The 22,500-nt window shown below is 34.7% G+C and overlaps 2 protein-coding genes across 3 annotated transcripts in view; one reads left to right on the top strand and one right to left on the bottom strand.

Annotated features, from left to right (window-relative positions):
• Positions 1-15,941, bottom strand: part of LOC144957366 (uncharacterized) — an 84,856-nt gene extending 68,915 nt beyond the window's left edge. Inside the window, exon 1 of the mRNA XM_078888562.1 lies at positions 15,430-15,941. Coding sequence (XP_078744688.1) covers positions 15,430-15,495 — 66 coding nt within the window. The 5' untranslated portion in view covers positions 15,496-15,941. The remainder of the gene's footprint in view (positions 1-15,429) is intronic.
• Positions 15,942-19,488: 3,547 nt separating this feature from the next.
• The window catches only part of LOC144957363 (dolichyl-diphosphooligosaccharide--protein glycosyltransferase subunit 2-like), a 38,445-nt gene continuing 35,433 nt past the window's right edge, over positions 19,489-22,500 (top strand). Inside the window, exons 1-3 of one of the 2 annotated variants that reach the window (XM_078888556.1) lie at positions 19,489-19,550; positions 21,718-21,911; positions 22,313-22,408. In XM_078888556.1, the coding sequence (XP_078744682.1) occupies positions 19,541-19,550; positions 21,718-21,911; positions 22,313-22,408 (300 nt within the window). In that variant the 5' untranslated portion in view covers positions 19,489-19,540. Of the gene's footprint in view, positions 20,475-21,717; positions 21,912-22,312; positions 22,409-22,500 lie in introns of both variants that reach the window. The other variant, XM_078888558.1, reaches the window with a different exon arrangement.

Below are 22,500 nucleotides of genomic sequence, written 5' to 3'. Positions count from 1 at the left end.
AGAAACCTTTCCAGTTCAACATGATTTAGTGAATTAATCTAAGACGCCTATGCAATTCTGTTGCGAGAGCCAAAAATCCGTAATACTACGAATTTTTTGTAGCACTCGGAAGGTCTTCTTCTTCTTGTGGAAACCTCCAATATTGTCGAGGATCACTCCACAGTTTGTAGGGTTTTACATTTTAAACTTGCTAAAACTCTGCACATAATACTAATTTTAAAAAACAAATATAAAGTACACCATAAACACACACACACACACACGAACACACAATTTTCTTCTTCTTTAGTATGTATGAGGTAGAAATTTAAATATCAAAAAGATATCAAAAACTGTTAGTAATTGTAAACAGGAGTGTAGAAAGTAAACAGATATTTAAAGAAAGATGAAATACGTTCGCCCTGACGTAGATCATACCTACAGTTTAATTTGTTTGCATCACGTCAACAGTTCATCGCAGTCTGTCAGGCTAGCCTTCAGAATTAAACCTTTTACTTTTACAGCCGAGGTTAGGATTCCTCAACATCAATTTAGGCCGACTAGAGCTGTTTGTATACATGGAATAGGCGCGGTACAAATGATGATTATTAGTATTACTATTATTATTACTATTACTATTATTAATATTGATGATGATGATGATGATGACGACGATGATGGTAATGCGTATTGAGCCAAACACTCCACCATCACCAACACCGATGACGACAGCAACAACACCGTTACCATCTCTTTCCCTCTGCTTGGAAGAAAAATTCTTCATCATTACTAAACCGAATATAACAACACTCAACAGAAGGAACGAACTAACTTCCTCATGCAGACATAGAAACAAACACCTTTTATGTAATTACGAACCTCCATAAAAACGAATCTATAAAAATACGAAAACAACAATCTAGACTTTCACTTCCACTTCCTGATGAGAGCAACGCTCGATAACAATGTTGTACAAGTTAAACAATCTTAATATCTGTCAAATGTTTATATATATATATATATATATATATATATATATATATATATATATATATATATATATATATATATATATATATATATATATATATATATATATATATTATAATTTTTTTAAAAATTACTTTATTGGGTTTTTTCTCTCTCTTCTTTGAATGGTTCTGATAAACAAATATTTTGTATTAATTACATTAAAATTTCGTCAAAGCAATGGATGCATATTATATGTACCATCCAATATGCACCAGCAAGTGGGTCTGATTGAATGCTCTCTCTCTCTCTCTCTCTCTCTCTCTCTCTCTCTCTCTCTGTGTGTGTGTGTGTGTGTGTGTGTGTGTGTGTGTGTACTTAGACTGACAATAGAATCGTGCTGGACAAGTGTCTGACAGACTGTCAACGCGTCAGAGGAGGCCTTCATGAAGGTACCTGGACTCGGTGGTGAATTATGACATGACAGGCGACACGGATGACAAAGGAGAGTAGACAGAAATCATTTGCACATACATATTATAATTATTAATGGAGGTCCCGATAGCTCAGTTGGTAGAGCACTCGCTTCACATTCAAAAGAACCGAGATCGATCCTGAGTGCAGTCGAGATTTTTTTTAACCCGCCAACCAACCCCCTGTAAATCCAGCAGTGACTGGGTACCTGGGTCTATTAGATCTGACAGAAACACATTGAGTGACCCATTTCTGAGCGTTGAACTCGAGTAAATTTTCAAAATGGCGGCGCTGAATTGCGACTCACAGTTACACCTATGTCAAGTGTAACTAAATGACAAATTGCCATATTTATGGACAATAAAGAACTATTATTATTATTATTATTATTATATTTATTATTATTATTATTATTATTATTATTATTATTATCATTATTATTAAAAAGACTTTTATACTTACTTTTTTAATTACTAGTAAACATCACACATACAGTCACGTGGTGTGGCTAGATAAAGATGAGGTCGGTAAACTGAAAGTAGTTTGAAGTGGTATCGGTGTTGTTGTTGTCGTCGTCGTCGTTGTTGGTCGTGAGAGTGAAGTGCTTGGATCAACAATACCATCATCATCATCATCATCATACACAATCACCCATTACAAATACAACTACTACTTACAAATCACAACAATTATAATAAACAATATAATAATAATAATAATAATAATAATAATACTAATAATAATACTAATAATAATAATAATACTAATAATAATACTAATAATAATAATAATAATAATAATAATAATAATAATAATAATAATAATAATAATAATAATAATAATAATAATAATAGTGGGCAGTGATAATTAAAAAGAGGATGAGTGCAATGGAGAGAGAGGGAGAGAGATAGATAGATAGATAGAGAGAGAGAGAGAGAGAGAGAGAGAGAGAGAGAGAGAGAGAGAGAGAGAGAGAGAGAGAGTTATTTCAATGATAAAACAAGACAAGAGCTACCATCTACAACCCACACACATTACATTATTCATGATATTAATCACAGAGCATCTCTCTCTCTCTCTCTCTCTCTCTCTCTCTCTCTCCGGACTTTAGGTTCACTGCTTCCAATGAAGACCAGATCGTTTCCTCTGAACCTGGCACCCCCGGCAATTTCAACATCAATAGGAACTAACACAGTGGAATCTGCATAAAGCCAATACTCAATAGGCTGGGAGTCAACACCTCCATTATAATCATTGTTATTATTATTATTAATATTATTATTGATGACGAATATGATGATCGATATCATTATTATCAGCATGATCATCATCATCATTATTGTGGCCTTGCTGGTCTCAAATTTCTTATGTCTTATTGGTAACGGATAAAAGTGCACATTGCTTCAATATTTCTGGTCCAGCGACGTTGGCTTCATCAGGATTCCACTGTAATAATATCTTCCAATGAGAAGGTGCAGACACACCCCCCCCCTCCCCCCTTATTCTCTAGCACGTGGAATGACTATCACTGAAACAATAAAAACGCCTGAGTCACCGATCCATTGAAAATATTGTTTTAATGCAATTAAAAATAAAACAGCAACCAGCAGCTACAGTGACATGTGCCAAACGGGGGCAAGCACGACTGATTCCATGCGATTGGCACATGCTGTGTCATGTGATACAACATCAACAACGACCACGATACCGATAATAACGAAAAGATTCAACACCCCCCCCCCCCCCCCCAAAAAAAAATACAATAATAATAATAATAATAATAATAATAATAATAATAATAATAATAATAATAATAATAACAATAATAATAATAATAATAATAATAATAATAATAATAATAATAATAATAATAATAATAATAATAATAATAATAATAATGACAAATAGCACAGTCAATCAGATGACCTATACCAGAATTAAACAACCAACAAACAAACAAAAAATTACCAACAACGTCAAGCTTTCACCACTTGAGACTTTAAATAAACAAAAAACAAAAGCATTGAGTGTGAACAGCAATCAGCTCAACAAACAACGCATCATTCATATCTTCCAACCTCACCTTTAAAAAAACAAAAACAGAAAGAGTAGTAGTAGTAGTAGAAGTAGTAGTAGTAGTAGAAGTAGTAGTAGTAGTAGTAGTAGTAGTAGTAGTAGTAGTAGTAGTAGTAGTAGTAGTAGTAGTATAGTAGTAGTAGTAGTAGTAGTAGTAGTAGTAGTAGTAGTAGTAGTAGTAGTAGTAGTAGTAGTAGTCGTAGTAGTAGTATTAGTAGTAGTAGTATTAGTATTAGAAGTAGTAGTAGTAGTAGTAGTAGTAGTAGTAGTAGTAGTAGTAGTAGTAGTAGTAGTAGTAGTAGTAGTAGTAGTAGTAGTACAAAAGTGTGGATTAAAAATAAGGAGTTGAATGCGAAAATCCGAATTAAACCAAAATTGACAACTAAAGAAAAACCCATAATATTTCCGACACAGGGATCAAACGAACAACATGAAAGAAAGAATTTATCTAGTAAAAACAAAAAACGCGGTACATTTCAAGAAGAACATGTGAGGCTCAGCGTTCATATTATAAATAAATCACAGGTGCTGTACACGGGATGAGAGGAAAATTTTTTAAAATATGGGTATATATAAAAAGGAAAAATTCGAGACTGCTATGCGTTTCAATATCAACAGCAAGACCCCCCTCCCATCCTTTCATCTCCAGCCTACTCTCTCATAAAAGGACGAGACGCATGCGTACAACCAACATGACGTTCTCTCTCTCATAACTTTTCAGCCGGTGACGTCACAGACTATGGGTGACGTCCAATCAAGAGACGCTACTCTTCCGCTAATTCCCTATTGAGCGCACCAAGTGCTCATTCATCAGACGTCTGGGATAAAACGCAGATAAAAATTAAAGGTAAAAGTCTTGTGATTTGAAATCGAGCTCAATGCAGAAAGACAGGTAGAGGAGTCAGTAGTCTTCTTCCACCCCATCAAGGAAGTATCCTATCTGCGCTCGCTACACCATAATATTATAAGACTTGTTCATGCCATCATTTCTATGAATACACGCGGAGAAAAATAATAAGACGGAGAAAAATAATAATACGTGTAAATATACTATGCGAGTATTGTCTGACCCCCCCCCCCCCCCATTTTCTATTGTAAATAAAAGAAATAATTTGTAGCCCCCCCCCCCCCCCCCATTTTCAATTGTAAATAAAAGATATCATTGTTATCCCCCCATTTTCAATTGTAAATAAAAGAAATCATTGTTATCCCCCCATTTTCAATTGTAAATAAAAGAAATCACTGTTATCCCCCCATTTTCAATTGTAAATAAAAGAAATCATTGTTATCCCCCCATTTTCAATTGTAAATAAAAGATATCATTTATATACCGTCAATTAAGCTTTTCGCAAATTACAGACGAACAAATGACAAAGACTGTAGTAAAAAAAATTTTTAAACGACGGAAGATAAATTCATTCTTCATAAATAGACGTCTACAACTTTGTCAAAAATCTAAACTGCACTGATCTTTTTTTTTAAAAAGAAAAAAAAAAAAAAGAAAAAAGAAAAGTCTCTTTAATACAGACAACGATGATTTATTTAACCCATAACCATACGTACGTCTGTATCTACCTGGAATGGGGGCGTGATTGCAAGTAATTATTAGAAATTAAAAACACCCAAGTACCTCTTTTTCCCCCCATAATTAAAATAAACCACATGCCCGCGCATGCACACACACACACACACGGAGAGAGAGAGAGAGAGAGAGAGAGAGAGAGAGAGAGAGAGAGAGAGAGAGAGAGAGACAAACACACACACACACACACAAGAGACACACAGAGAGAGAGACACACACACACACACAGAGAGAGAGAGAGAGAGAGAGAGAGAGAGAGAGAGAGAGAGAGAGAGAGAGAGAGAGAGAGAGAGAGAAATCACAGTATGACAAGCAAACAATCGGACCCATTCATTATTCTCACCCCCCAAAATCCCCCAATCTTGGAGCCAATCTCCTAAAAATAACACACCATACGTATATTACAGGCAATACCCACACACCAATCCACACACACATAAAGACCCCACCGAGTCAAGAACAATATCTTCTTATTCAACGTCGGTACAAAATCCCAACACCCTGGGTCTTTGTTGTTTGTTTGTTTGTTTTGGGTTTGATTATTTTTTGCCGTCCGCGTTTATGAGTAATTCTCACTAAACTGTATTAACCAGACTATAAAAGTTCAAGGTTACACATAGTTTTGTGTGTTGGTCCGTTATACTTCCGGATGGCAATGTCATGAGCTTCTTTGACAAGCGCACACCATCAAAAGGAAACCCCCGCGTTTTACCATGCAATTTTCCATGGGGCAGATAATCGTGCGACTATTTCTCTCATTTTTTTTTTCTGTTAAAAACCCCAACAAATTCATTGTTCTCTTAATAATGATTATGGAAAGGTTGGGGAGATCCCCTTCCAAATTCTCACTCAACACCGAAAACTCACATTGGGAATTCTTCATTCTTTATACATACAGGAATTACACCAACTTCCGGTCCAATGAACGAACAAGAACGACAATAAGTCGTTTAAGAATTACCGGAGCGCATCGCGTGTGGGTGTGAAAAAAACAAAAACAAAAACAAAACCAAACAAACAAAAAACAAAAACAAAACGGGGTTAATGGTGGGGGGGGGGGGGTTCAAACCCGAATTAATAACGACCTTGCAAGCATAGAACAGAATACAATTGCGAAATATTCAAGAGAGCGAGGTAGAACTATTGTACTGTATCCGCTAATCTCATTTCCTATACAGTAGTTTTCTTTCTTGCTTTGTCTGCGGCACCTTTCACACACACTTGTTCAGTTCTTTATCATGATACATCCCCATTCCACCTACTATCCCAATAAACTACGACATGCGGGCAAACAAACACATGAAACTGAAAGACCTGCCGGACGTTGAAAGAAAAAAAATAATAAACCATGGATGCGTGAACAGGAATTCAGACCTAGTACACAGATGTTTCGCTGTGTACTGGGATATATATCCTCCATTGCACCTCTAATCCTTTCATTTAAATGAATTTCAAAAGGCGTGCCTTACTTGAGAATGTTGGTTGAAATGAAAGGAAATGACGTGTTTTGTGAGAGTTATGCCTGAAATTGGACAAATACAAACGAGTAGATAGTATAGTGTATCCCATTCAAATGAAATAAGACGCATATTATCTATTCATCCAAATGTAAACGTACGGAATTCCATTGGCAATTTGAAAGAATGGATTGAATACGACCGAGAATACTAAGGAATCTAATCTTAATGGGCATGATCAATATTAACTTTCCATGTGTTCGAGGTCGAATCCTTACATGAATATAGTTCAAAATCTGTGAACACTTTTCACCATGTAGGACACTTTGAGCACATTTTGCAATGTGACCAATGACCTCAAGCACATGGAAAGTTAATTTAGATCATGTCATGTCCATTGCGTTCGGGCATCAGACTTGCAAATATGGATGTGCACGTGAACTACACGATAGAGGGGAAAATAGAACCGAATGAATGTGACTCACAACGTCTCGGTTGGCCTTTTAGACTTTAATCAGGAGACAAAAAAGACAATGGGCATGATCTAGAGATAGTATGCAGATGACGTCACTCAGGCCTTTGTTATTGTTTTTGCCATCCGCGTTTGTGAGTTGTTCTCACTAAACTGTATTAACAAGACTATAATATTTCATGGTTACACAGAGTTTGTGTGTTGGTCCGATATACTTCCGGATGGCAATGTTGTGAACTCCTTGGCCAAGCGCATTCTATCTATATTAACTTTCCATGTGCTCGAGGTCATTGGTCACATTGCAAAATGTGCTCAAATGACCCACTTAGAGAAAAGTGTTCACAGCTTTTTAAATATCTAACATAACGATTGGTCATTTGATTCAGTTTGACACATGGGTATGTTTATAACATTTGTAAACAAAGCAGCGTGTTTACATTTTTAAAAGAAATATCCAATCTTTGTACAGCAACAAATCATGTGATTGATGACCTGGTTGGACGAAAACACGAACATAGATCGCTCCCATTGATGAATCAAAGAAGAATAAAACAGCAGACATGTCCATTATTGCGCAAATTTGGCTCTAATTTCAGAACTTCGTGAGAACATCCAAGTCATTATAACTTATTGAAAATAAAAGTTGATGCCTGACGACATAATATTAAGGATTTCGAAGCCTTACTTAATCCTTGTGATGGTAAACTGTTGATTTTCAAAGTGACTTATAGATAGTATGCTCTTGGCTAAGAAGCTCAAAACATTGCCATCCGGAAGTATAACGGGCCAACACACAAAACTGTGTGTATCCATGAACGTTTGTAGTCAGGTTAATACAGTTCAGTGAGCATTATTCATAAACGCGGATGGCAAAAAACAATAACAAAGACCTGAGTGACGTCATCTTCGAACTATCTATAGCGACTACAATATTTATCTCCTAAATGTTCAAGTAGGCAGATATGAAACAGTCTCTAGTCCAATGAAAATGTATAGATAGTATGCGCTTGACTAAGAAGCTCATAACATTGCCATCCGGAAGTTAATGGACCAACACACAAAACTGTGTGTATCCATGAACGTTTATAATCGGGTTAATACAGTTCAGTGAGCATTACTCATAAACGCGGATGGCAAAAAAAAAAAAAAACAATAACAAAGACCTGAGTGACGTCATCTTCGAACTATCTATACAATAACTTGTAATAAACAAAAAGTGAAAAAACAACTTCGGTACGTCCTCTTTGTATTCCAAGACATTTATTGATACAGAGAGAACGTGAACTTGTATTTGTCGTCGATCTGCTTTTTAGTAATGGATTTACGTTTTCATGGTAGTTTTTGTTGGTGGCTGAAGAAGGGGTTTGAAACCTACACGCTACGTGTTTGATATTTTGCTCTTTTATTTCTTTGTTTGTTGTTGAAGTGGTTATATTCATCTTTGTCTATAGATAGTATGCAGATGACGTCACGCAGGCCTTTGTTATTGTTTTTGCCATCCGCGTTTGTGAGTTGTTCTCACTAAACTGTATTAACCAGACTATAAAAGTTCATGGTTACACAGAGTTTGTGTGTTGGTCCGTTATACTTCCGGATGGCAATGTTGTGAACTCCTTGGTCAAGCGCATTCTATCTATTACTGTTTACAGTCCACACACAGCTTCTACCAGCGTTGCGTTGTTATGTTGACACAATAAACTCGATGGATTCGAAACACCTAGAACTGCATGCCTGGTGAAATGAAAGAAAATGGAACAACTTCGCAGCAGAAGGCAAACAAGACATGCACGATAACCCCCCCCCCCCTCTCTTACGTCACCAAGCGCCTCGAGCTAGTACATGCATGCACAATACACTTGTTACCTATCGATTCAGAACGGTATTATGTTGGGTTCGTTCAGATGTTAAAAGGTTATATTATTATATTATGGTATCACCAAAGTCTACAGGTGCCAAAATGAGTCAATAAAATGTATAGTAAAACAAAAGGAGTAAAAATGACTCTTATAAAAGATACAGAACAAAGTAAAGGACGTTTCGGCCTTTGGCCTTCTTCAGCTAAACAAGAAAAGGAAATATGTTATACTATATATCCTAAGAAGCAAACAATATTGCCATCAGGAAGTATGACGGACCAACACACAGAAAACTCTGTGTAACCATGAACTTTTATTATTACTATTACATACACAGTATAATCTATATTTAGAGATTTCTCTCTTCCCTGTTTCAATTTGATAGTAAAAAAAAACAACAACATAATCTTGGGTCGTGAAAGAGTCAATTCCATATACATAAAAAAACAGATTTTCACATTTTTTAAAATCCCTTTTTCTAGATTGCCAAATCGGAACAGTACGGATTTTATAAGGAAAGTTGGTCACTATGTAATCTCTCGTTAAAAAATATAAAATTTTAATCTCGGGTCAATTTCACCTATACTTTAAAATAAAAAAAAAAAATATTTAAAAATCGCCCTCTCGCAACGGCACCATTAGATGAAGGAATTTATATATATATATATATATATATATATATATATATATATATATATATATAATCCACCAAACAGGATGTCTAATGACTAATGTCAACAGGAAGTAACCGTGAAAGAAATTAAGCAAAGTGCACCGGTGTAAAATAAAGAACTGTACAAGTGTGTATGAAAGGTGCCAGACAAAGCAAGAAAGAAAAAAGAAAAAACCATCCCAAAAAATCAGTCCACCTCTACTGGGGATCGAACCACGGACCTTCAGATTACCGGTCAGACGTGCTCGCATTCTTCTGGAACCAGAGTCTCATCGATATGATACCGTTTCGAGACAATGTGTAACATATTATAGTATAGGATACCGTTAGGCTTTTATCGACAGGAAGCAGCTCCCCTAACTATACCGTGATAATAATAATTATTATGCCGTATCTGCTACAATGTAATAATAACGTGTCGTAATAACAGAGGAGCGAGGAGAATGGTGTTTATAGACGAATCGGCAACGATAGGGAGCGGGCAAGGAGCGAGGAGAAGACGGGGTGTTGTGTGAATGAAACGAGAGGGTTTTAAAAAGGAGAGTCGGTTAGAAAAGAAAAGCAAGAAGAAAAAACACCGTTTGACGTGAATTGATGATCGTCATATCTTTTTATTGTAGTTTGAATCAAAGGTAACAGAACAGAACGGGGATTGGCGTGTGTGTGTGTGTGTGTGTGTGTGTGTGTGTGTGTGTGTGAGAGAGAGAGAGAGAGAGAGAGAGAGAGAGAGAGAGAGAGAGAGAGAGGAGTGGCTGTTACTACCACACAGATTAAAGGAAATCTAAAGCGGAAAAAGGAGCAAACTGTCTATTGTTATTATCATCATTATCTCAGCTTTTTATCTACATTTATACCGCGCGTAAAGCGTTACGAGCAAGGCGCTGCCTGTCATAGCGGGCAACAAATAGACATTAATAATAATACGGCCTTTTCGTCACCGTCACAGCTAACTAGACGCTTATTTATCCCCCTTATCCGCTTACCGATTAGACTAGAGAGAACTTTTTTTCTTCAGAGAGATCAATTGATCAGAAATCAGGGTTGTCAATTCAGGAAGCAAAGATTTACTTGGACTCGGGGATTCACGCTCTCACCGGTCAGGCGGAGTTGTCGTACCAATAAGGTCGCAGGTTCAAACCCCATCACCGCCGCAAATTTTTTTAAATTCTCTATTGTCTTCTGGCACTTTTCTACTCACTTCATCTCTTGTTGTTACCAAAGATTTACTGAACGTTTACGCAAACACATTGATCAACAACCACTTTCCGAGTGCTAACTCCAGAGAAAAAAAAAGACACTTTGTACCTACTGTTCCGTTTAGCAGTTGATTGGAAAATTACTGAGAGTTAATGAATGACATACGGAATTCCGTAAATACACGGAAAATTGGCGACCTTGAGAAATACCCTCTCCGATTAAAAAAGCCCCTCTAATTGTCACAACGTGTAAAACACAGAAATTCCTAGAAGTATGCGAGTTGGGAAGGGGGGGAGGGGGAGAGGTAATTTTCATCTATGAATATTATAACTAATGTGTAACAACAACATCAACACTAACAAAAAAGTTTGTTATTGTACGGCGGTATCCCCCCCCCCCCCCATTAGCGTTAAATGGAACTAGAGAGAAGCCCATACCAGTTATTACGGTGAAAACCTATCATTAACATAAGAAAGAAAAAAAAAACACACTGGAGAGTTGTCATGGCTGAAATCACTATACTATAAATTTAATGATACCCAAGGGGATGCAGGAAGTAGGTACTGTATCGGGCTTTATTGCAGGGATGTGCATATAATATATATATATGAAAATATTTCATGAAAAGCTTCTCCTCATGAAATCAAGATTGCCAATTCAGGAGGCAAAAATTTACTGAAATTTGACATAAACACATTGACAGGCCCTTTTCTGAGTGCTGAACTCCTGCTGTAAAAAGACATTTTATACTTACTTTTATTCTATCTAGCGGCAGACATGCCAAATTGTAAACATCAAATTTAGTAATTTTTATGTCAAATTTTAGTAATTTGACAAGGAAATTCGTAATTTCTGAAAATTGTGTACGAACAACCATAGTATTATTATTATTATTATTATTATTATTATTATTATTATTATTATTATTATTATTATTATTATTATTATTATTATTATTATCATTATTATAGTAGTAATAGTAGTAGTAGTACATAGTTGTAGTTCTTCTTCTTATTATTATTATCATAGTAGTAGTAGTAGTAGTAGTAGTAGTAGTAGTACTTGTTTTTCTTCTTCCTCTTCTTCTTCTTCTTCTTATTATTATTATTAATATTATTATTATTATTATTATTAATATTATTATTATTATTATTATTATTAATACAATTATTATTAATATTATTATTATTATTATTATTATTATTATTATTAATACAATTATTATTATTATTAATACAATTATTATTAATATTATTATTATTATTATTAATACAATTATTATTAAGTATTACTAAGAATTAAAAATTCGCAATTTTCCATAAAATTTAGTATTTGGCCATTAAATTTGTCTAAAATTCGTAAAATTACGAAAAATTCGTAAGATTCGGCATTTATGAACAGATGATTGGAAAATAAACTGAGCGTTTACAACAAACTGAATTCCGTAAATAGACGAAAAATTGTCAACCTTGTCTAATAGTTTCACCCTTAAATCATAGAAAAGGAAACATATCCATCTAAAGTAGTCCTTCGAAGCCACCAGGCCCATTGAGCTGGAGTTTATACAGGTTTCTATAGCATGAAACGAACACTTAGAATTGCTTGCTACCCTACGGATAGGATGATAGTCTATCGCAATGTACTTCCACCAGATCTAAGAGACCCAGCTACCCAATCACTGCTGGGTGGACAAGGGGGGGGGGGGGTCAGAAAGAAAATAAATCTCGACTGCACCCGGGATCGATCTCAGTCCCTTAACTTGTGAAGTGAGTGTTCTACCAACTGAGCTATCGGGACCCCCACATATCCATCTAGCTTCCCCTTAACTGTTACCTTTAAACAATGTTGTATATTTTAGTTTACGTCCACATTATGTTATGCCATATGTTGTTTGTATCTAACTGTTCTTTATTTATGTGTTGTTTCAGATGTTGTACTCAATGTTATACTAGTGATGTTTCTTGTTGATTAATTCTTAATGTAAAGCTATCATCTCAACTCCCTCAACTCATTTCAAACAACAAATGCTTTCATCTTTTTAAAAATAATTCACCAACAGGGAACAAGGTCAGCGGGAAAACTAATAAAATTTCATCCCTGAAAAGTCCTTATTCTTGTTATTGACAAATACAACAGAAGAAGACGATAAATACAACACATGCTTTAAGCAAAATGTGACACATCAACTCAAAACAGTAATATTTATAAGTCGGAATGAAATATATGACAATGAAGGAATATTTGCCGCTATATAATTTCTACTGGCTAATTGGAATGATTTCAGACCTCCAGAACGCTGTGACAAAAAAAAAAAAAAAATTCTTTCCCAGAAATCATAAATCTTCCTATTGATATTACTGGAATCAACCAACCGTGTCTTGAAATAAACAAGCAGGTGTGTTAACTCTCTCCTTCCCAGCCATTTTCAGAGTTATCCCCAAATCTTCATACCCACCTAACACAAAAACATAATTTTCTCACTGAAACAAGTACATTCTATAAATTCTGTTCAGCAAAATAAGCTGTACAACCCAGTGTCAAGTTCTTTCTTTTTTAGCTATAATAAAAAAAAAATAATTCTTGAAATTTTTCTGTGTACAATAGAAATCAGAATGGTAAAGATATTGGTCACATCGTAATGAATGTGACGATTTTCCTATGGTTGGTAAGGAGAGGGTTAATCAACAATGACATCAATTCAAGCCTATCACCAACAATTCCCTCACATACATATGACAATATCATATTTCACCCGTTCAGCCGTGTAAGAGAGAACAACAAATAATTAATGAGAGCTTTCAAATAATAATGCATTGATTAATGTGCTGTCAATGCAGCGTTGATTAAAACTGTACAATGTGTTGGTACGTTATGGTGAAACACATGCTGATTCATGTGTCTGTCGATTTATTTGGCCTGTATTCAGGAAAAGAGTGTTGACGGTGCATTATGCATATTGTGATCATCAGATAAGATCACTCGTCTTATATCTATATCATTATGCCCACACACATGCTCTATTAAATTCTATTTAAAAATTGACAAAACATTAGACAAAAAAGCTGAAGGGACAAATTGTAATACTATTGTTATTTAGCACAATACACTCGATAAATAAATTCTTCAGCTTATGACAGCCACTCGTGGAATCAGTTAATTTCTGCGTAACGATCCTGGTCTAATTAAGCGGCTTGTAACTATAAATAATATCTGATTAGAATTTCATAAATTCCATTTCCCACTACTAGTTAACCATCATCATCATCAACATCGTCAGCCATTTCCCTGTAGTGGTAAGGAACATCTTTATCATCATTACCCGATTGGCTATTCATGTTGTCTTATTATATTCACAATATGAAATATCTAACCCCCCCCCAACAACCCTGATTATCATAACACTGCACGATTCACATCCTATTTCACACAATCGATTCAAAACGTTCAAGAGTCGCTGTAAAGGAAAAGATGTAGGTACTTGTATTCTATCACATTATAATTACAAGTGACTATTTCTCCAAACGCTCGGGGAAATTATAAATTTGAACTCTCTATTTCTCCAAACAGTTTCCGCCCTCGAGATTCTTTGTTTCCATTTGTGACATCTTTCATCATTCTGCAACTCATACGAAGACTGGTAGGAAGCATGTTTTAGAGCTAGATAATACTCCCCCCCCCCTCCCCCCGCAAAAAACCCCCCAAAAAACAGTAAATCTTTGAAACAAAGAGTAGGAGAAAATTGAAGAATTAAAAAAAAATATTTTTAAAAATGAAAATTGAAACAAAAATAAAATAAAAATAATTTTTTGTATTGGACAGCTGACAACTTGCAATCTATCTTGTCTTTTCTTAATAACAACAAAAACAAATAAATACAAACAAAAAATGACGATGAAGAAAAAACTTCCCCTTCAACATAAAGGCTATTCGGATTGGAGTCTGTATAACCATAACCTTATTTTACAGAGTATTCGGGAAAATAGAGTTCAGCATTATTTTGCTGAGTATTCGAGAATTTTGAATTATAGAGTTCAAGTTTATTTCCCCGGGCGTTCGAAGCACAGTGTTAGGAGAAACAGAGTTCAGGTATATTTCCCCGAGCGCTTCGAGCACAGGTTTGGAGAAATAAGAGTAAGAGGTCAAGTTTATTTCCTGAGCATTCGGAGAAATGGTAGTTGAGTTCAAGTTCATTTAGACCATTCAGAGAGTACTACTAGGCTATGAATAGGTTTCAAAATCAATGACAATGAGATTGAGATGGATGTGACGATGAAAAGGAGAAAGAGTAAGAGTAAGAAGAGGCACATCAGTAGGACTTGAAGTAAGGGGTGCTGAAGAGTAGAGAGGACGATTATTCTCTCATTCTCATTCACTCAAGTGACAATGAATGAACTAGCAGTGTAAAATAAAAACAAATTATATAATTAATAATAAAAGTAAAAGTAAAAGGAATTTTGATTGGATGAATCATTCATTTCATTCATTCAGCCTTTGCCTTTACTTCTGTGAGTTTTGGCACGGGCAAGTCAGTGTCAGTAAAACAATCCGAATTAAATAATCTAATGTATATAACCAAAATAATAGGCTAACTTTTCATACATGATACAAAACAAAACAAACAAACAAACAAAATAGTACTCGAGTAATAATCCCGAACAGAAACTTTAAAAACTTGAAAAGTGAGAGAGACTCACCGTTTGTTGTGATAATCCGAATAAACATGCCAGCAAAACTGACAAAAATAAGGTACTCTGATGCATTCTTGTCCTTGTAATTTGCAGAAATGTAAATGAAATTGTAATTTACGAAAACGAAAACTGAAGGTAACTATCCAAACTTAAAAATAACCACGTTTTACGACAAAAATTACACCATATCTACACGGAATGTTCAGCAACACTCGTTTTTTATAGATTCATTCTCTTGTCTTCCTCTTTCTCGAGTTCAATGATTATTATTGTTGACTAATCACATAGTATTTCTCCGCAAGCCAAATAGTTCTTTATTTTTGTTAGAAAGTATTTGACAGTTACCACCAAATTTGAGTGATATTCTTATTGTAGTATTATTAAATGATTCTCATTGTAATATTTTGTAATTATAGGTTACATACTTAATGTTCAGTTTTGGAAGACGATCATTTTCCTCGGCGTAGTTATTTTTTGAGCTAAAAAAAACTACCACTAGGATTGTCTTGTCAATGACTGGAGGGGAAAGAGAGAGATTCCTAATGTCGTTCGTTAGCAGTGGCGGCTGGTGATTTTCCAACAGCGGGAAAACCCAGCATGTTTTCCAAATTTTTAATCCAACAATTTATTATAATTTCAAGGTATTTGAAATGTCAGAAAATCAGTTCTATTGAAATAGGGTGTAAAAATAAGGCATGAATCTTGGGACGAAATTTTGAGCGATTTTGGAATTAAAGATCCTAGAATAAATGATGATAATCCAATCCATTATTGGTGATGATGATACAGCAATAACAACAGCAACGACATCATCAACAACAACAACAATAATAATAATAATAATAATAATAATAATAATAATAATAATAATAATAATAATAATAATAATAATAATAATAATAATAATAATGACAATCAGAAAAGATTAAGAAAAAGAAGGAATGGCGAACGCTTTGGAAAGACAAGAAAAAGACGGACGATAATTTTATTTTTTTTAAGTATACCATGACTTTTCTAGTTGTGATTGTATATTTGTTGTTGTTGTTGTTGTTTTCTATTCTTGAAATACATAAGTTTCCATGTTAAAAAAAATAAACAATATAATTTCTTTACTTTTTGTGTCCTTTATCTTTTTTTTTTTCCTCCAGAAGAGATTCAACATTTTTTTCTCTTCATTTTTTTTTGTCATCTTTCCTGAGCTGTGTTTTGTTGACTTAGATCCCGAGGCTATGAATTGTGAGGATTTTGATCTATTTTAGTTTTTTTTTCTCTCTGCGCTTTTTTTCCCATATAAAGTCGATGCCATAGTAAAACTTCTTACCGTTTTTCTGATGCTAATTAATGATTACTTGTGGCTGATTTTCCAACATTAGTTTTGACCATTGTGTCTCTTAGAGGGTGTTCCGTCTAGATTTTTTTTTTTTTAAATGGACCTGAACCGTCTCTTTATGATGTCCCTGTGATACGATTTATTATTCTGCCTTCTTATTCTTCGTGTGATAGAGAACACATAAGCACACACACACACACACACACACACACACACACACACACACACAAACACATCATGATGTTATGTTGGGCACAATGAATCCCCCTCTCCCCCTCCAAAGTGCTCAATACATCACAGCTCTCGACTCTCCATACTGAAGGAATTGTATCTAAGCATACATTGTTGTTTATCATGTTGGCTGAAGAGAGAGTTAAGCTCGAAACGTTTAGTTTCGCGTATTTTATCGGCAATAAAAATATTTTTATATCTGACTAATATTTTAACGAGCGTCTTTGTCAATAGTTCGCTCTTTGCTAAACATTAACCAGTATAGAAGTATTCCCTGCCATTTACCTCATTTTGCCCTATTGACTATTTATTTCCTGTATGAAAAGGCGTGAGATACCCTTAGTACATGTCAAACACACAAATAGCTCAGGCCCAGTTAGTGAGTATTTCTCACAACATTTTGACACACTGATAAAGGAATTGCATCGAAAAGAAAAACTTGACGACACGATGCATTTTTTGTTTCAATCATCTGTGTTAAAATTGTGAGTGATGCTCATGGTGTAATGTAATGGGAATGTATATATATATATATATATATATATATATATATATATATATATATATATATATATATATATATATATATATATATATATATATATACGTACACACATTTATGTAATATATAAGTATACATACAAATGTATACATATGCATGCACATAGACACACACAAATATATACATGTATGCACATTTACACATATATTGACAAATGTGCATACACAAATATACACATAAACATATACATATACACACACACACGTATATATATAATATATATATATATATATAATATATATATATATATATATATATATATATATATATATATATATATATATATATATAAATGATTTATTTGATAGGAAGATCTAAATAACTCGGGTTTTGAGATATATCTTTTTAAAGATATCAAAGGTCTGACAGTTCCTTGTATAAATATTTAATTCGTTCCACACAGCTGGAGCAGAAAAGGCAAAAGAACGTACAGAGAATTTAGTTTAAGGGATATTTCTTTCAAATAATATTGAGTAAGAAGACCCGAGGGAGCGACTTGGTATATGGACTGTACGAAGTGATTTTAAGTAATCTGGAGCAGTGTTGTGAAGACATTTACAGGCAAGGCATGCTAGTTTATAATCAAATCTCCTCTCCACGGGCAGCTAAAGAAGGTATTCCAAAACGGGAGTTATATACTCATTCTTTTTTGTCTGGGTGACAATTCGTGCTGCCCTGTTTTGTAACAACTGCAGTCTTGCGACCAATCTCTTTGAAAGAAGGGAGATGTAATAGTCTAGCCTGCTAGCAAAAAGTGAATTAATGAGCATCTTACAGATTTCTTCATCTAAAAGATTGCGGATATGACTAATAGACCTTAAAATAAAATGTAGATTTTGACAGAGTTTTGTTGTATGATATTATATAATTATTCAGAAGCTCATCAAAATAAAAACCAAGGTTTTTTACAATTCAAAATCTGGAAATGACAGAGTCACAAATCAAAAGTTCTTCCGTTAGAATGGTCTTTCCTTGTTTTCTAAAATTGAGCTTTTTTATATAGTGCAATATCCACTAAATATGCTCAAAGCGCTTTACAAAATCGATGAATTCAGTTTTATCATCATTGAATTTTAGCTTGTTTGGGGTATCCAGAGTTTGATGTGAGAGACACAGTTAAAGATGTTTGTCTTGTTTGAAATTAAGTTGGAAGAAGAAATTGGGAAATATAGCTGTGTATTATCGGCGTAAAGATGGTGACTGATGCTGTAGGATTGAATGATTCTAGTAAGAGATTTGGCGTAGACAGTGAACAGAAATGGACCCAAAACTGATCCATGGGGTAACCCGTGGGCTGTTTACTCCGGGTGATAGGAAAGCACATAAGGTGACTATGTGTCTTTGGTTTATGGTCATCGGTTGATTTTGGGGCTAAAATATATTTGTGTTAAAGTTTTTAGTAAAATATAGACAACTTAAATGTTTATTCAACTAATTTTAATACAATATACGATAGCTGACGTAATTTTCAAAAGTTTATTCACTATTTGTTGATTGAAGAACTGAAGGTTCATATTATAAGATAATAGTTTTTTAAAAAAGCATCCACGTCAATAGCTTGACAGGCATAGCAACAAGAGGTCACAGAGGAACCGTAAATTGTATAAGAATTACTCTTATTATGTTTGGGTTTTTTGGTGTATGTTATGACGTGCATACACTTTATTGTTGTATAATATCTAGATAACTAAATTTTGAATTCTTATGTTGTTTCTTATTGTATCCTGAAAGCTAATATGGAAATAACACAAGTTAATCAATCTTATAAAGGCTACAGAATACTTGTGTCTTATGCCCACCCAGACTACCATTATGAACCACTTCTGCATGAAAACGTGTCAGCTTCTAACCGGTACCGAAAACACAGCAAGAGTATCGTTTTGGTATCGTTTAACAAACTCGACTGTAATCGGATATCGATATTTTCTTCACGGTTTTAGTTGGTATCGGAAAAATACTAATTTACAATAAAAATCGACTACTTTTGATTAAAAATGGCGAAGGGTAAGTCTGCTATGTTGTCACAATAGAACCACTTTTTATGTGTTATCTTTGAAATTATACAATCAGCTCTACTCACATAGTCGTTTACGTGAAGCAAGCAGGTTTTTGAACCATAGTTTGTGTAAGATTTTGCACTTGCACCAGATGCTGTTGACAAAAACTACAAACTATCGAGAGAAAGTAGCCACGTCCCCCTCCATCGTCGTCCGTCTTCTGAAATTTATGATGTCGTCTTTGCTGTCATTCCTTGTTTTATCTAATTTATTTCATATCATCTGTCTTTAACTTTATTATTATATGTCTGTTGTCAGAAGTGTAACCTATAGAGTGAACGCATAAGGCAGGAAAAAAGTCTTTATTCCTAAATTGAGCTCCAAGTCTCCTCTTATTCTTCTGCTTGAGACTCGGGCTTTCCTTTCCTGCTTTCGATTTCAAATTCAAAGTCCAAGATCCTTCTCTTTTCTCCTGTTGGTAATGAATATGAATGTTATATCTAGCGCATCACTTATTGTCTTGTCACCTCAGTAGTTTTGGCTGGTAACATCTTCATCACTTAGTTTGAACTGTGGAAGCTTGAAACTTGAAACGCCATCCTATTAAAAAAAATTCAGAGAAACTTGCTTTGTGTACCGGAGACTAGGTTGGCATCTTGGCAAAAAGAGGGAAATGAGGGGAAGGAATGCACGCAGTTCAACTCCTGGATAATGACATTGCCTAGGATCGGAAAATTATGTCGTGAGACATTGCCTAGGATCGGAAAATTATGTCGTACCCAGGGCTGTTGTTGTTTGGGGTTTTCAAGATGGTGGAAATATGGGGCATGGTGAGACCAGTGAACTCATAACATTGCGGACAGTGCCTGAGAGAAGAAACTGAGACACATCCCAACAACGTTAGAACGTGTATTTCTCCTGTTTACAAAGGGTATACCAGTTATACTTTCACTCTTTAATGTGTATTGTCATTGTTTTGATTGTAAATAGTACTCAGACGCCATTTGATAAGATTTAAGTAGAATAAATCAAGAAAATCAAGTGTCAATGTGATTATACCGCACTAGGGCATAGGTGCACACATCTAGTTTTGATTTTAATTAAAATCCATGCATCTGCTGATGAAATTTGAATACCAAATTCTTTATTTAGGTGCACCAAAATTTGCAAGCACTTAAAATTAGTAGATTAACATCTTGCGATACCAAAAAAAAAAATAAAAATAATAAAACAAACTAGGAGTTAACTATACAATAATATCATATTTGGACTGATGTTTAGATAAACAACGGATTGTTCAATTGAAAATAATAAAGTGAAAGATGTTTTTTTTCCCCTTGCTATTCCAACAAATTATAACCATAAACATCCATAATTGCCCCCAGTGGACACAGCACTGCCTGATATCAGTTAACCTCCACTGACCTCAGACGGGTAGCTAACATGGAAGGTTAATGGACTCTTGAGAGTTCCATCCACTGATATACTTCTTTCGCTCTGGTTCCATTAGCATAATATGCTCTAGCGTAAACATATGTTCTGATTGATCGGTAACAAAGCGATCTCATTGGGAGGGAAAAAAGCGTTTTTTATTGGTTAAGAGTACGAGATGACGATGGTCGGGTACCAAGCATCGGTATCAACTGCCAATTATTGTTATAATGATGTTGCTAAACAGGGGTTTTACTAAATTGTATGTCACTATTTTGGGGTTTTTACTACTAATGACATATAGCAAAAAAATCAGGACCAGAGGTCAATGTCGCTATTCAGGAGGTGTCATTATCAAGAGATTGCACTGTATATTTTAGAAATTTCATACATTAGCTTAGCTTGACAGTGCGGAATGTAAAAGTATTTTTATTCATATTTTCAAATCACAATGTCCATCTGCCAATTTCCCCAAGTCCATCCATGTGGCATCAGTCAATGGCTTGACAGGGTTCATCTCATAAAACCCAGATTATACGCAAAACCAATTTCATGGACATGTTGTTTTTAAAAAATATAAATCCCAAGAGGAATTACATTTTTACTAAAAGAGTGCTCCTCGTTACTCCTCATATTCTTCGTTCGGCCTGCTGTGAAACAACGGAAGTCCTTCCATAATGTCCAATAAATGTTTTATGGGCCGACGTAATATTTTAAAAACTTTGATTCTCTTCTCTTTCCAGCATTATCCATTCTGGGCTTCTTTGTCATAGCTGTTGTGTGTCAGGCACTGACACCATCATCGTATCTGACATCGTTGGATCATGACAGACTGAAAGGTGTTTTCAATTCTGCCTCACCATATACAGATGTTCAGTCAGCTCACTTCTCTATCGCTGGATTAAAGCTGTTAGGGGAAACTGCACCAGATGCTCAGGTAATTGGATGAAAACAAGAAGTTTTCCTCAATAATTGTTATTATTTTCTTGTACCGCTGTCTCTCTTTTTTTTTTTATTGTTTGTTTTAAAAAATTTTTCTTCCAGATCCAGTTGAAAAAACAAAAGTTTGACTTTGACAGATTTGTAACTTAAATGGCGGAGTGGAAAATGGACATTTTTCAAGTATTTCCTATCTAATGGCTGATTTTTATTTTGCTCCTAGAGAAACAAGATTGCTTTATTATTGTTCCCATTTTGTTTTCTTTTAGTAGGTCTATTTTCCTACAGCTTCTTGAACAGGAATGTTTTTGTAGGGGTTGTTTTGTTTTGTTTCTTTCCTTTTCTTTTTTTTCTTTTTCTTCAACTTCAGTAATTCTTGGTTTTGCTTTTATTGCACAGAATGCTTGCAAGAGTATTTCAAAGTTAATTGATGGCACCTCAGTGGCCTCTATCTACCATGCCTCTGAAGCTGCTAAAACATTAGGGAACTGTAAGGTAAGCAACATTCGTTTACATAACAAAAATTCGGATTTGGCACGGATGTGTTCCAGATTGGAGCTAAAATTTCCATGTCACCAGTGATTTTT

This window comes from Berghia stephanieae, chromosome 11 (genome assembly GCF_034508935.2).
Source record: "Berghia stephanieae isolate SIO BIC M18660-M18661 chromosome 11, UCSD_Bste_1.3, whole genome shotgun sequence".
Classification (NCBI taxonomy): Eukaryota; Metazoa; Mollusca; class Gastropoda; order Nudibranchia; family Aeolidiidae; genus Berghia; species Berghia stephanieae.
The sequence above is the reverse complement of the archived record's forward strand: the minus strand, read 5'-3'. Positions and strand labels throughout refer to the sequence as shown.